This window comes from Macaca thibetana, chromosome 2 (assembly GCF_024542745.1).
Source record: "Macaca thibetana thibetana isolate TM-01 chromosome 2, ASM2454274v1, whole genome shotgun sequence".
Taxonomy (NCBI): Eukaryota; Metazoa; Chordata; class Mammalia; order Primates; family Cercopithecidae; genus Macaca; species Macaca thibetana.
In genome coordinates, this window is record NC_065579.1 from 70848697 (window position 1) to 70864436 (window position 15740).

General features: G+C 41.8%; 2 protein-coding genes across 2 annotated transcripts in view; one reads left to right on the forward strand and one right to left on the reverse strand.

The window, feature by feature from the left end:
* Nucleotides 1-15740, forward strand: part of SERPINI1 (serpin family I member 1) — a 480054-nt gene that overhangs the window by 77700 nt on the left and 386614 nt on the right. The window lies entirely within an intron of this gene.
* Nucleotides 14306-15740, reverse strand: part of SERPINI2 (serpin family I member 2) — a 30004-nt gene continuing 28569 nt past the window's right edge. Inside the window, exon 8 of the mRNA XM_050779978.1 lies at nucleotides 14306-14547. Within this exon, the coding sequence (XP_050635935.1) occupies nucleotides 14471-14547 (77 nt within the window). The 3' untranslated portion in view covers nucleotides 14306-14470. The remainder of the gene's footprint in view (nucleotides 14548-15740) is intronic.

Consider the following 15740-nt stretch of genomic DNA (forward strand, 5'->3'; position numbering starts at 1 on the left):
GTTTCCAAATTATCACAGGCAAAAATTTTACCAAATATCTCCACAACTAAATAGCTTTCCTGCCTTCTAGCCTGCTATTTCTTTGTTTTTGTTCTTGTCATGGCTGTCCAACTTCAAATTATGCCACATATTTTGCATTTGGATACAGAAGCCCCTATTTAAAATACCAAATTACCATCCACTACTGTCACCAAAACAGCCCCCAAAATATCAATGAAAATATAACGTTCTCAGATTAAAGTCCAATGCAGGTGTGACTGATTTATTTTAGCCAAAGCTGCAGAGGGACTTTGTGACACACAGAACTAGTAGAAGATCTGTCATCTTCTAAATATGGCTTACAGGGTCACCTTGAGCACTAGCATCAAGCTGGTACCAGAGAATGGAACAGTTAGGAAGGCACAATTGTTTCTTAGTTATTTGGGCTCACAGGTGACACACTCATCTCTACTACATTCCATTGATGAGAACCAATTATAAGGCTCCACTTGTGTAAAGGCAAGTATAGATGAATAGAATTTCCTGGTGAGCCCACCACTGCCCAGCACCAGCTCTATATTGCAAAATGGCAGTCAAAAAGTTTTACTAGATATAGGTCTCTGACACAAAAGTAAAATTGTGTATACATATACGTGTGTGTGTGTATATGTATACATATGTATACACACACACACATATATATGTATACACACACACACATATATATATATGTAAGGTCTCTGAGCCCAAGCTAAGCCATTGTATCCCCTGTGACCTGCACATATATGTCCAGATGGCCTAAAGCAAGTGAATAATCACAAAAGAAGTGGAAATGGCCAGTTCCTGCCTTAACTGATGACATTTCACCACAAAAGAAGTGAAAATGTCCAGTCCCTGCCTTAACTGATGACATTACCTTGTGAAATTCCTTCTCATGGCTCAACCTGGCTCAAAAGTTCTGCCACTGAGCACCTTGTGACCCCCCACCCCTGCCAGCCAGAGAAAACCCCCTTTGACTGTAATTTTCCACTACCCACCCAAATCTTATAAAATGCCCCGCCCCTATCTCCCTTCGCTGACTCTCTTTTCATACTCAGCCCGCCTGCACCCAGGTGCTTAAAGAGGTTTATTGCTCACACAAAGCCTGTTTGTTGGTCTCTTTACATGGATGCAAGTGAAATTTGGTGCCGTGACTCGGATCGGGGGACCTCCCTTGGGAGATCAATCCCCTGTCTTCTTGCTCTTTGCTCCATGAGAAAGATGCACCTATGACCTCGGGTCCTCAGACCAACCAGCCCAAGGAACATCTCACCAATTTTAAATTGGGTAAGTGGCCTCTTTTTACTCTCTTCTCCAAGCTCTCTCACTATCCCTTAACCTCTTTCTCCTTTCAATCTTGGCACCATCTTTCAATCTCTCCCTTCTCTTAATTTCAGTTCCTTTCCTTTTGTGTTAGAGACAGAGGAGACACGTTTTATCCGTGAACCCAAAACTCCGACTCCAGTCACAGACTTGGGAAGACAGTCTTCCCTTGGTGTTTAATCACTGTGGGGACGCCTGCTTGATTATTCACCCATGTTTCAGAGGTGTCTGATCACCGTGGGGACACCTGCCTTGGTCCTTCACCTTTAGTGGCAAGCACCACTTTTTTGGGGGATGAGCACCCCCTGCCCCTTCTCTCTGTGTCTCTACCCTCTCTTTTCTCTCCACTTTCCTCGGGGGAAAAGCACTCACCACCCCTTCTCCACTTTCCTGGGGTCAAGTACCCCCCTCCCCTTCTCTCCATGTCTCTACCTTCTCTTTTCTCTTCACTTTTTTGGGGGGCAAGCATCCCCCACCCCTTCTCTCTGTGTCTCTACTCTCTCTTTTCTCTGGGCTTGCCTCCTTCACTATGGGCAACATTCCACCCTCTATTCCTCCCTCTTCTCCCTTAGCCTGTGTTCTCAAACACTTAAAACCTCTTCAGCTCACACCTGACCTAAAACCTAAATGCCTTATTTTCTTCTGCAACACCGCTTGGCCCCAATACAAACTTGACAACGTCTCTAAATCACCAGAAAATGGCACTTTCGATTTCTCCATCCTACAAGACCTAGGTAATTTTTGTCAAAAAATGGGCAAATGGTCTGAGGTGCCTTACTTTCAGGCATTTTTCACACTTCATTCCCTCCCTAGTCTCTGTTCCCAATGCGATTCCTCCCAGATCCTCCTTCTTTCCCTCCCACCTGTCCCCTCAGTCCCAACCCCAAGCATTGCTGAGTCTTTCCAATCTTCCTTTTCTACAGACCCATCTGACCTGTCTCCTCCTCTCCAGGATGCTCCTCACCAGGCCAAGTCAAGTCCCAATTCTTCCTCAGTCTCCGCTCCTCCACTCTATAATCCTTCTCTCACCTCCCCTCCTCACATCCGGTCCGGCTTACAGTTTAGTTCGGTGACTAGCTCTCCCCGACCTGCCCAACAATTTCCTCTTAGAGAGATCACCAGTACTGAAGGCATAGTCAGGGTACCTGTGCCTTTTTCTCTATCAGAACTCTCTCAGATCAGTCAGCAATTAGGTTCTTTCTCATTAGACCCCACTAAATATATACGGGAATTCCAATATCTAACTCTGTCCTACAATTTAACCTGGAGTGACTTAAATGTCATCCTAACTTCTACCCTCTCCCCAGATGAACGACAAAGAGTTTTTTCTCTAGCCCAATCGCATGCTGACAACCACCAGCTCCATGAGCCAGACCTCCAGGAAGGCATTAGAGCAGTTCCCCGAGACGATCCCCCATGGAACTATCAGGCAGATTCCCCAGGTATAGCTAGGTGAGATTACATGATTTCCTGCCTAGTTTAAGGGCTTAAAAAGGCAGCTTACAAAACTGTTATTATGACAAGCTTAAAGAAACTACCCAAGATAAAGATGAAAACCCAGCCCAGTTCATGTCTCATTTGGCAACAACCCTGACACGTTTTACAGCCCTAGACCCTGAAGGGTCAGAAGGCCATCTCATTCTAAACATGAATTTTATCACCTAGTCAGCTCCTGACATTAGGAAAAAAGTTTCAAAAATTAGAATCCAGCCCTCAAATCCCACAACAGGAATTAATCAACCACGCCTTTAAGGTGTACAATAATAGAGAGGAGGCTGCCAGGCTGACTTACAATTACTTGGGGGACAAAACCCAGCTGCACCTCCAGCACACAAGAAGTTCAAAATGCCTAAGTCACACACAACTAAGCTGCAGCAGTCAAGCATTCCTACAGGACTTCCTCCATCAGGATCTTGCTTCAAGTGTCAGAAAACTGGCCACTGGGCCAAGGAATGCCCACAGCCCAGGATTCCTCCCAAGCCATTGTCTCATCTGTGCAGGAACCCACTGGAAATCAGACTGACCAGCTCTCCCAGCAGCCACTCCTAGAGCCCCTAAAGCTCTAATCCAAGGCTTTCTGACTGACTCTTTCCCAGATCTTCTCGGCTTAGCAGCTGAAGACTGACGCTGCCCGATTGCCTCAGAAGCCACCTGGACCATCACGGACACCAAGCTTTGGGTAACTCTCACAGTGGAGGGTACGTCCATCCCCTGTTTAATCTATATGGGGGCTACCCACTCCACATTACCTTCTTTTCAAGGGCCTGTTTCCCTTGCCCCCATAACTGTTGTGGGTATTGATGGCCAAGCTTCAAAACTCCCTAAAACTCTCACACTCTAGTGCCAACTTAGACAACATTCTTTTATGCACTCTTTTTTAGTTATCCCAACCTGCCCAGTTCCCTTATTAGGCTGAGACTTTTTAACCAAATTATCTGTTTCTCTGACTATTCCTGGACTACAGCCACGTCTCATTGCCACCCTTCTTCCCAATCCAAAGCCTCCTTTGCGTCTTCCTCTCGTATTCCCCCACCTTAACCCACAAGTATAGGACACCTGTACTCCCTCCCTGGCAACCAATCACGTGCCCATTACTATCCCATTAAAACCTAATCACCCTTATCCCACTCAATGCCAATATCCCATCCCACAGCACACTTTAGAAGGATTAAAGCCTGTTATCACTCGCCTGCTACAGCATGCGCTTCTAAAACCTATATAAACTCTCCTTACAATTCCCGCATTTCACCTGTCCAAAAACTGGACAAGTCTTACAGGTTAGTTCAGGATCTGTGCCTTATCAACCACATTGTTTTGCCTATCCACCCTGTAGTGCCCAACCCGTTCACTCTTTTGTCCTCAATACCTTCCTCCACAACTCACTATTCTGTTCTTGATCTTAAAGATGCTTTTTTCACTATTCCCCTGCTCCTCTCATCCCAACGTCTCTTTGCTTTTACCTGGACTGACCCTGACACCCATCAGTCCCAGCAGCTTACCTGGGCTATGCTGCCGCAAGCCTTCAGGGACAGCCTTTGTTACTTCAGTCAAGCTCTTTCGCATGATTTACTTTCTTTCCACCCCTCCACTTTTCATCTTATTCAAATATTGATGACCTTCTACTTTGTAGCTCCTCTTTTGAATCTTCCCAACGAGACACCCTCCTGCTCCTTCAATATTTATTCCTCAAAGGATATCAGGTATCCCCCTCCAAAGCTCAAATTTCTTCTCCATCTGTTACCTACCTTGGCATAATTCTTCATAAAAATACAGATGCTCTCCCTGCCGATTGAGTGTGACTGATCTCTCAAACCCCAACACCTTCTACAAAACAACTTCTTTCCTTCCTAGGCATGGTTGGATACTTTTGCCTTTGGATACCTGGTTTTGTCATCCTAACAAAACCATTATATAAACTCACAAAAGGAAACCTAGCTGACCCCATAGATCCTAAATCTTTTCCCCACTTCTCTTTCCATTCCTTGAAGACAGCTTTAGAGACTGCTCCCACACTCGTTCTCCCTGACTCATCCCAAACCTTTTCATTACACACAGCCGAAGTGCAGGGCTGTGCAGTCAGAATTCTTACACAAGGGCCGGGACCGTGCCCTGTAGCCTTTCTGTCCAAACAACTTGACCTTCCTGTTTTAGGCTGGCCATCATGTCTCCGTGCAGCCACTGCTGCCGCCCTAAAACTTTTAGAGGCCCTCAAAAGCACAAACTGTGCTCAACTCACTCTCTACAGCTCTCATAACTTCCAAAATCTATTTTCTTCCTCACACCTGATGCAAGTACTTTCTGCTCCCTGGCTCCTTCAGCTATACTCACTCTTTGTTGGGTCTCACACAATTACCATTGTTCCTGGCCCGGACTTCAATCTGGACTCCCACATTATTCTGGATACCACACCTGACCCCCATGACTGCATCTCTCTGATCCACCTGACATTCACCCCATTTCTCCATATTTCCTTCTTTCCTGTTCTTCACCCTGATCACATTTGGTGTATTGATGGCAGCTCCACCAGGCCTAATCGCCACTCACCAGCAAAGGCAGGCTACACTGTAGTATCTTCCACATCTATCACTGAGGCTATTGCTCTGCCTCCCTCCACTACTTCTCAGCAAGCCAAACTCATTGCCTTAACTTGGGCTCTCACTCTTGCAAAGGAACTATGCATCAATATTTATACTGACTCTAAACACACCTTCCATATCCTGAACCACCGTGCTGTTATACGGGCAGAAGGAGGTTTCCTTACTACACAAGGGTCCTCCATTATTAATGCCTCTTTAACAAATACTCTTCTCAAGGCCGCTTTACCTCCAAAGGAAACTGGAGTCATTCACTGCAAGGGCCATCAAAAGGCCATCAAATCCCATTGCTCTAGGCAATGCTTATGCTGATAAGGTAGCTAAAGAGACAGCTAGCGTTCCAGCTTCTGTCCTTCATGGCCAGTTTTTCTCCTTCTCATTGGTCACTCCCACCTACTGCCCCACTGAAACTTCCACCTATCAATCTCTTCCCACACAAGGCAAATGGTTCTTGGATCAAGGAAAATATCTCCTTCCAGCCTCATAGACTCATTCTATTCTGTTGTCATTTCATAACCTCTTCCATGTATGTTATAAGCCACTAGCCCATCTCTTAGAACCTCTCATTTCCTTTCCATTGTGGAAATCTATCCTTAAGGAAATCACTTATCAGTGTTCCATCTGCTATTCTACTGCCCCTCAGGGATTGTTCAGGCCCCCTCCCTTCCCTACACATCAACTTGGGGACTTACCCCTGCCCAGGACTGGCAAATTGACTTTACTCATATGCCCTGAGTCAGGAAACTAAAATACCTCTTGGCCTGGGTAGACACTTTCATTGGATGGGTAGAGGCCTTTCCCACAGGGTCTGAGAAGGTCACCACAGTCATTTCTTCCATTCTGTCAGACATAACTCCTTGGTTTGGCCTTCCCACCTCTATACAGTGCAATAACGGACCAGCCTTTACTAGTCAAATCACCCAAGCAGTTTCTCAGACTCTTGGTATTCAGTGGAAACTTCATATACCCTACTGTCCTCAATCTTCAGGAAAGGTAGAACAGACTAATGGTCTTTTAAAGACACACCTCACCAAGCTCAGCCTCCAAATTAAAAAGGACTGGACAGGACTTTTACCTCTTGCCCTTCTTAGAATTAGAGCCTGTACTCGAGATGCTACAGGGTACAGTCCATTTGAACTTTTATGTGGATGCACTTTCTTGCTCGGCCCCAACCTCATCTGAGACACCAGCCCTCTAGGCAACTATTTTCCAGTCCTCCAGCAGGCTAGACAGGAAATTCGCCAGGCTGCTAATCTTCTCTTGACTACTGCAGATTCTCAGCCATATGAAGACATCCTAGCTAGACGATCAGTTCTTATTAAGAATCTGACCACTCAAACTCTACAACCTCAATGGATCAGATGCTACTTAGTCATCTTTAGTACCCCAACTGCCTTCTGCCTGCAGGATCCTCCCCACTGGGTTCACCGTTCCAGAATAAAGCTATGTCCATCTGACAGCCAGCCTAATTTCTCCTCTTCCTCCTGGAAGTCGCAAGCACTTTCCCCTACTTCCCTTAAACTCACTCACATTTCTGAAGAACAGTAATCACTCTTATGAGCCTAATAAATCCCTTCATTCTATTAGGTCTCTTCATCCTTACCCTACTTTTTGCAACAGGACTTTATGCAGTCACCCCCACTACTTGAACTGAGCCCCCAAAACTAGTCATCCCTACTATCTTCTGTCTAGTCATACTCCTATTCACCCTTCTCAACTACTCATAAATGCCCAACTCTTGTTTACACTGCCGGTTTACACTGTTTCTCCAAGCCATCACAGTTGATATCTCCTGGTGCTATCCCCAAACCGCCACTCTTAATTCCCTCTTAGAGTGGATAGATGATCTTTGCTGGCAGGGCACCCTCCAATACTTTCACCCTGATGAAGTTCTATTCTTTACTTTCATACTCACTCTTATTCTCATTCCCATTCTTATGCCAACCTCTACCTCTCCCCAGCTATCTCCACCACACTATCAACCTGACTCACTCTCTCCTTTGCTTTTTCTAATCCCTCCTGAGCAAACAATTGCTGGCTTTGCATTTCCCTTTCTACCAGCACCTACACAGCTGTCCCTGCCTTACATACAGACTGGGCAATATCTCCTGTCTCCCTATACCTCTGAACTTCCTTTAACAGCCCTCACCTTTACCCTCCTGAGGAACTCATTTACTTTCTAGACAGGTCCAGCAAGACCTCCCCAGACATTTCACATCAGCAAGCTGCCGCCCTTCTCTGCACTTCTTTAAAAAATGTTTCTCCTTATATCAACTCTACTCCCCCCATATTTGGATCCCTCACAACACAAAGTACTATTCCTGTGGCCACTCCTTATGTATCTCTTGGCAAAGACCCACTGGAATTCCCCTGGGTAACCTTTCACCTTCTCGATGTTCCTTCACTCTTCATCTCCAAAGCCCAACAACACACGTCACTGAAACAATTGGAGCCTTCCAGCTCTGTAATACAGATAAGCCATCTATCAATACTGACAACTTTAAAACATTAGCAGTAATTATTGCTAAGGAAGATACTTTTTCACTCCATCCTTGCTTACTTTCCCCTTGCTCAGCAGACTCTCCTCCCAGGCTCTCTTCTTGTTTACTTATACCCAGCCCCATAAATAACAGTGAAAGATTGCTCATAGACACTCATACACCATGAAAATCGAACCTCTCCCTCTACACATTTACCCCATCGGTCCCCATTACAACCTCTGATGGCTGCCACCCCAGCTGGATCCCTAGGAGTCTGGGTACAAGACACCCCTTTCAGCACTCTTTCTCATCTTTTTACTTTGCATTTCCAGTTTTGCCTCGCACAAGGTCTCTTCTTCCTCTGTGGATCCTCTACCTACATGTGTCTACCTGCTAACTGGACAAGCAAATGCATATCAGTTTTCCTTACTCCCAAAATTCAGTTTGAAAATGGGACTCAGGAGCTCCCTGTTCCCCTCATGACACCAAAACAACAAAAAAGAGTTATTCCACTAATTCCCTTGCTTGTCAGTTTAGGACTTTCTGTCTCCGCTATTGCCCTCGATACTGGAATAGCAGGCATTTCAACTTGTCACGACCTTCTGTAGCCTCTCTAATGACTTCTCTGCTAGCACCACAGACATATCACAAACTTTATCAGTCCTCCAGGCCCAAGTTGACTCTTCAGCTGCAGTTGTCCTCCAAAACTGCTGAGGCCTTGACTTACGCACTGCTGAAAAAGGAGGACTCTGTATATTTTTAAATGAAGAGTGTTGTTTTTACCTAAATCAATCTGGTCTGGTGTATGACAACATAAAAAAACTCGAGGATAGAGCCCAAAACCTTGCCAACCAAGCGGGTATTTACACTGAACCCCCTTGAGCACTCTCTAATTGGATGTCTTGGGTCCTCCCAATTTTTAGTCCTTTAATACCTATTTTTCTCCTTCTTTTATTCGGACCTTGTATCTTCCATTTAGTTTCTCAATTCATCCAAAACTGTATCCAGCTCATCACCAGTCATTTTATATGACAAATTCTCCTTCTAACAACCCCACAATGTCACCCCTTACCACAAAATCCTCCTTCAACTTGACCTGTCCCACTCTAGGTTCCCACGCCACCCCTAACCCCATTCGAACCAGCCCTAAGAAACATCACCCATTATCTCTCCATGCCACCTCTGCCAAAAAAGTGTTTCACTGCCCCAATACTTCAATACCATTTTATGTTATTTTTCTTCTTAATATAAGAAGGCAGGAATGTTAGGCCTTTGAGCCCAAGCTAAGCCATCGTATCCCCTGTGACCTGCACATATATGTCCAGATGGCCCAAAGCAAGTGAAGAATCACAAAAGAAGTGAAAATGGCTGGTCCCTGCCTTTCCTGATGACATTACCTTGTGAAATTCCTTCTCCTGGTTCATCCTGGCTCAAAAGCTTCCCATTGAGCACCTTGTGACCCACCACCCCTGCCAGCCAGAGAACAATCCTCTTTCACTGTAATTTTCCACTCCTACCCAAATCTTACAAAATGGCCCCAACCCATCCCCCTTTGCTGACTCTCTTTTCAGACTCAGTCTGCCTGCACCCAGGTGATTAAAAAACTTTATTGCTCACACAGCGCCTGTTTGGTGGTCTCTTCACGTGGACATGAGTGAAAATATATATATGCTGTTTTTAAAAAATAAATCTCAAACCTATAAAGAGACAACTATCAATAAAGAATGTAAAAGATCAAGATCCTTGTGAGAAATAAATGTGGAATGTACTTTTGTTTTGTGCAAAATAACTGCTTATAGACAATAAAAACTCAAAAGACATTATTTCAAAGATGTGTCTTTGAGGAGAAGCCCAAGGTTTGCCAAGATAGAACTTTGGAATAAAGACTTGAAATAGGATTAGTCCAACCAACCCTTCATTTTATAGGTGAGGGCATTGAAGCTCCAGAGAATTGATGTGACAAGCCAAAAATTATAATGTTGGACAGTGAAAAATATCTCAACTTTTGATTCCTTTTTTATCATCAGAGTGATCAGTTGAGGAATCAAAAGGAGAAAGAAAAGAGATTATTGACATTTAGAATTTTAGGCTTCAGATTTAGAGATTATCATATGAGGAACTATGAAAATAAGGGGAGAAGGGAATCACAAAATCAAATGCTCTTGCAAGCGAACAAATTAAGTAGGCCCACACTTCTACCAAGTGCATGTAGTCAGACTCAGGCCAATCCATGGCTCGCGGGTTAGTCCTTCATAGAATATGCTTCAATGGTATAAGGCTACACAGTGAGGAAGTATCTTATTTCCAGAGGTCTAAGACACAGACTTTTAATGAAACCTGCCTAAAGTTTTCTCTGTACCTTTGAAGGTTTCCATCTCATCATTACCCAATTCAGGAGATGTTATAAGCCTCTCCAAAGAAAGAAATTGTTCCTTTTCTCAGGTCTTTGGCCTTTCAGTTGTACTGCGTGATGTGGCAGATTCTGAGATGAAGCAGGGATCCCTCCTACGGGCCTGCCACCCACAAAGCATGGAAATAAAGGAAAATTTTGAGTTCTTTCTGGGGAAATTCCAGTCACCGACCTAGCCCTGAGAAGTAAAGGAGCAACCTGATAAGTAAGAATACAGTAATAGCTGAAAACAATAGCCAAGGAAGCTAGAGCCACAGTGTTTGCTTCTCTATAGAAAGTAAAGGTAAAGTCTTCACATATGTCCCTGAGTTGTTTTTCAGAAACCTGGACCCCTCACCACATGGAAAAGCCATCTGCTGGCACATAGATCTCAGATGGGGGGAACTGAGGACTAAACTCTGTCATTCTTTGTTCTTAATTTCTTCCTGAGGGCCCTGAGGGAAATTATACTAACAGGCCAGAGCTCAGCTCTCCTTTCTGCTGGCCCAAAGCCAAACCAATCACAGATCAGAAAACATTTGAATCCACCTGTGATCTGTGGGCCATGCCATCCTCCCCACTCACCTGCTTTGAGATGTCCCACCTTTTTAGGCCAAACCAACCTATAGCCTCCATGTATTGATTTATAGCTTTGCCTGTAACCTCTGCCTCCCTGCCTTTAAAAACTCTTACAGTTAAGCCACTGGGAAGTTCAGATCTTAAGCATGAGCTGCCTGATTCTCCTTGCTTGTTGCCCTGAAATAAATGCCCCCACTTTTTCTTCTTGCAAATCCCAATGTCATTGTTTGGTCTTGCTGTGCCAGGCAGGCAGACCCAAGTTCAGTCTGGTAACCACTCCTCTAGAATATGCCATGAATTACAGCTGTGTGAAGTCAATAAAACCCAAAGTTTCCGAAAGAAACATTACTATTTTAATAATTATTTTGCCTCCATGAGGAATAAAAATATTTCCTATATATGATGTACTGGACTTTTACAAGGGGTATTAATTTGACAGCAATTTTATCCCATATTGATTATGGACTGTTGTGAATTCTACAGTTTTCATATAGTTTAGCAAAGAAAATTATTTCATACTTACTTTCCTTCATAAATAGATGTATGTTTTGTAAATGTATTCCAGGCGCTTGTAACCTTTATGATACAAACTTGCAATAACTACTGAGTTACTTTCAATTGAAGGTAAAAATTAAATGTTTTAATTTTGGAAGTGGTTTGGCAACAGTATTTCCAAAACGTGGTAGAAAATGGTGTTTTTTAGCTTGAATCCACACCAGAAGGCTACTCATTCTTCCATAAAGAGCTTATGGAATACACTCCCATTTTTAAGCCAAATGGAAGAAGAACATGAAATCAGAAAAAAAAATTACCCAACTTCTGTATAATGCTTTCAGGATCCTCAGTAGGGAACTCGAGGCAGACTTTTAGCAAATCTTATTAAAGAAAACAAATATATTAGGAACACATTGTAAGAATATGTACTTAAAGTGAAACTTGGGTAGTGATCTTATTACATTATCTCAATTATTGAACTCCTCTTAGTTTCTTATTCTGTTTTATTAATGTCATCAGTTATTACCATTTGAAATTAACTTGTTTTTGAATTTGTTCACTGGTTTACTGCTACCAGTAAAATGTCAGCTCCATGAAGACAAGGACCTTGTCAGATTTGCTCGCTAATATATCCTTTGTGCTTAGAAAACTACCTGGAACATAGTGGAAGCTCAATATTTGTAGAATGAATGAATGAATCCCGAGAGCATGACATCTAATGCATGAAAGAAGATCAGAAGAATTCAGCCAACCCAAGAGAAACAGGAATGTGGACCACACCTGAATAAAACTACTATCCTCTTAACTCGTTATTCTCTCCTTCCTGAATCAAAGACTCATATTTTTAAAACAGATATGCTGTGAGGAATTTACACCACAAATGTGTGTCACTAACATATAGATTAGTATTTACTGTGTTATATCTTAAGTATGCTAAAATTGAAAGTAATGAACATTGCTTTCAACTATGTTATGATTTTTAAGCAATCACAATTCATTCTAAAGTTGGCTTCATAATGTCTTGAGTATTGCTGCCGGTTTTTCTGTAGATGGATACCTAGACTTTGAAAATTAAAGTAGAAGATGAAGGACAGCAGAATATGCCACTACAAAAGATGCCACTTTTGCATAAGGATTATTTTGAGCTAAAGGCAACTGAGAAGAAGTAGATACAGGAAAAGTTATTTGCCTTGCCTAAACAATTTGCCTAAAAACAGGATACAAATTCACAAAGTTATCCCTCCTCCTCTCTCTACCAAGTGGGACAGAATTTGATCACTGAAGATGACTTAAGATGCTTATCATCCTGGAGATATCACCACAGGAATCTACACAACAAATTTTACAAAATAGCCTTTATCTACCATATATTTGCCTTCCTACAATTTACTGCCCTTAAAAATCCAAGGTCCTTTTCCTTTGTCATTTCTTCAACAATGTATTATTCTTTGTCAAAGATGCTATGTAAGCCAGAGTTCTAAGCCACTTCTTTGAGATTTACTCATTTTTTTCCTGGGTATCTTCTATGTGTACATGTGGTATATGTGTTAACAAATGTCTGTTTTTCTCTTGTGAATCTTTTGTTTTTTGAGATGAGGATTCACTCTATTGTCCAGGCTACAGTACAGTAGCATAATCATAGTTCACTGCAGCCTCAACCTCCTGAACTCAAGTGATCTTTCTGCCTTATCCTCTCGAGTAGCTGGGACCACAGGCATGTGCCACCACACCTGGCTATTATTTTTAACTTTTTTTTGGACAGGATCTCACTATGCGGCCCAGGCTGGTCTTGAACTCCTGGCCTTAAGTGATTCTCCCACCTAAGGCTCTCAAAGTGCTGAGATTACAGATGTGAACCACCACACCTGGCTATCCTGTCTTTTGTTACAATGGATACTAGCTCAAAGCTATGAGAAGTAGAGAGAAAATTACTTTTTCCTTCCCTGCAAAGGGAATATAATTCAGTAATTAAGGTCATAGACTTCTAGCTCGAGTAGTTCTGAGTTCAAATCTACCCACCATATTTATCAGTTATGTGTCTTTGACTAATTTTATAACATTTTTGAATCTCAGTTTCTTTATCAGGAATTTAGGTAATGCTGTTTCATAAAAATTTTAGTACATTTAACATAATGTAAAAAGTGCTTACTTCAGTGAGCCCGACACACAATTAGGGCTCAGTGAGGTGTAGCCATTATCATTAAGCTCTCTGCCAAAATTCCCACGACAAACAAACAAAAGGCATTTTACAACATTAGCTTGAAAATCGAAAAACTATGAAACATGTTACATGAAGTAATATTGGAATGTAGTTTTAGCTTTTGATATTTAGATGTGATGTTTCAGAGTATTCAAGGGAAGGGATCTGCATTTAATCTTTATAGTGCACAATCTTGACTCTAACACTTCCTTGGCTCAGTATTGTAAAATTGTGGAAGTTCAGCTTCCTAAGTCACACTAATTATGCTGCCACTTTCACCTATAAAAAGAGGAATGCTTTACAAAAGTGCTCAGTACCTCTATATTGTATACATTTTAAAACCATAAATCAGTAGGAAAAAAACTGGTATGTCTCAAAATTATTAAATGTAACATGTCAAACAACAAGTTAAGATTAGCGAAATGCCCAAAGCTCCTCTACTGCAAGGAATACTGGATCTCTGTGTCTTAAGCGACACCCCAGAGAGGCATGTACCATGGCCACGGTCTCTTGACCTTACCTCCCCATAGCTAGATAATGGTGCTATGTGTGAGTTTAATAGTCCAGTATTTTAGGATATAATAAACTTGATATATAAGACAATAATTTGATATTTAAGATATTATAGACAGGATTATTCTAACATGTGAATGGTAATATTTTATATACGCTCAAGGCTTTAGACGCACATAGATTTTCTAAAACATACAAAAAGAACAGAAACAAATGCATACCTAACTTTACTTATTCATCAAGACAGATATCTATTAACACAGGCACAGTTTAAAACAGAAAAGATATAAGATATAGAGCAAATATTGTCAAGATGATGATATTTAGCCAATCAACTATTTTCGAGAAATCATCTTTTATTCTGAGGCTGTGTTTTCATTCACAGTGAATCTAAATCTCTTCCTTTTATCTCTTGGGTGTCAGGATTTGTCACTCTTCCCATAAACAAAATTGATTCTAGGGAAACAAACAAACAAACAAACATATTTTAGGAATTTCTGGAGAAAACAACTGACAATAATTAGTTTTTCTTAATATTTAACATATTATTTGGTCTTTTTTCTCTGTAAGATAAATAGGCGGTGTCCAATAGCAAAGCCTTCTCCTTTGTCTCAAATTCATAATTATATCATTATTAATCATTTTCTGGTAATTTATGAAGTAAATTAACACCCACTACAGCTTGTCATGGAAAAAGCATTAATCCTGTTTTTCATAGAGGGAAGTAAAAAAAAAAATAAAGTGACAGAGAGGTGTTCTTCTAAATATAGAGACCCAGTCTGGAGAACATAGCATAATAAAATGGTGATAAGCATGGTAGAGTTTTAAATTTAAGGCATTAGCAGTCATCATTTTATGCATATAATGTAACGCTTCAGGGTTAAAAGTGCAACTTCTCAGTTCTCCTTTTTCAGCGCTGAATCAAAGCTTACTTTACTGCCAAAGACAATATTTTTATATCTCTAGTATTTTCAAATCCTCACCAAAGTGATATACTATACAGCATAAATGCAAATACCTGTTTTCAACCATTCTGTGTTTGCAAGTGAAAAGGAACTAAGAACTGAAGGACAAAACAGAAAGAATGATGTACCAAAATCTATTCACCGTTCTTTTCAACTGGGTTAAGAGAAGTGACCTAAATCAATCAGTGTCAAATGTTGCCTTAAGTTCCTTACACTCAGATGTAATAAAGGTTAATTTCCAAAGTGATCAATTTTGCATAATGTTAAAGCTAATGAAAATGATATTTAAATGTATTTAAAATAATAGTAGGATGGCCCTTTTTTATTAACTCTACTATTCAGTCCAAAGACACACTCTTTGAAGAACCAATAACATGAAAATAGATATAAACTCCAGAAGATTTTATATATTTTGTTTGTTTGTTTTGTTTTTGTTGTTGTTGTTGTTGTTTTTGCTTTTGAGACGGAGTCTCGTTCTGTCGCCCAGGCTGGAGTGCAATGGCGCGATCTTGGCTCACTGCAAGCTCCGCCTCCCGGGTTCACACTATTCTCCTGCCTCAGCCTCCCAAGTAGCTGGGACTACAGGCGCCCGCCACTACATCTGGCTAATTTGTTGTATTTTTAGTAGAGACAGGGTTTCACCATGTTAGCCAGGATGGTCTCGATCTCCTGACCTCGTGATCC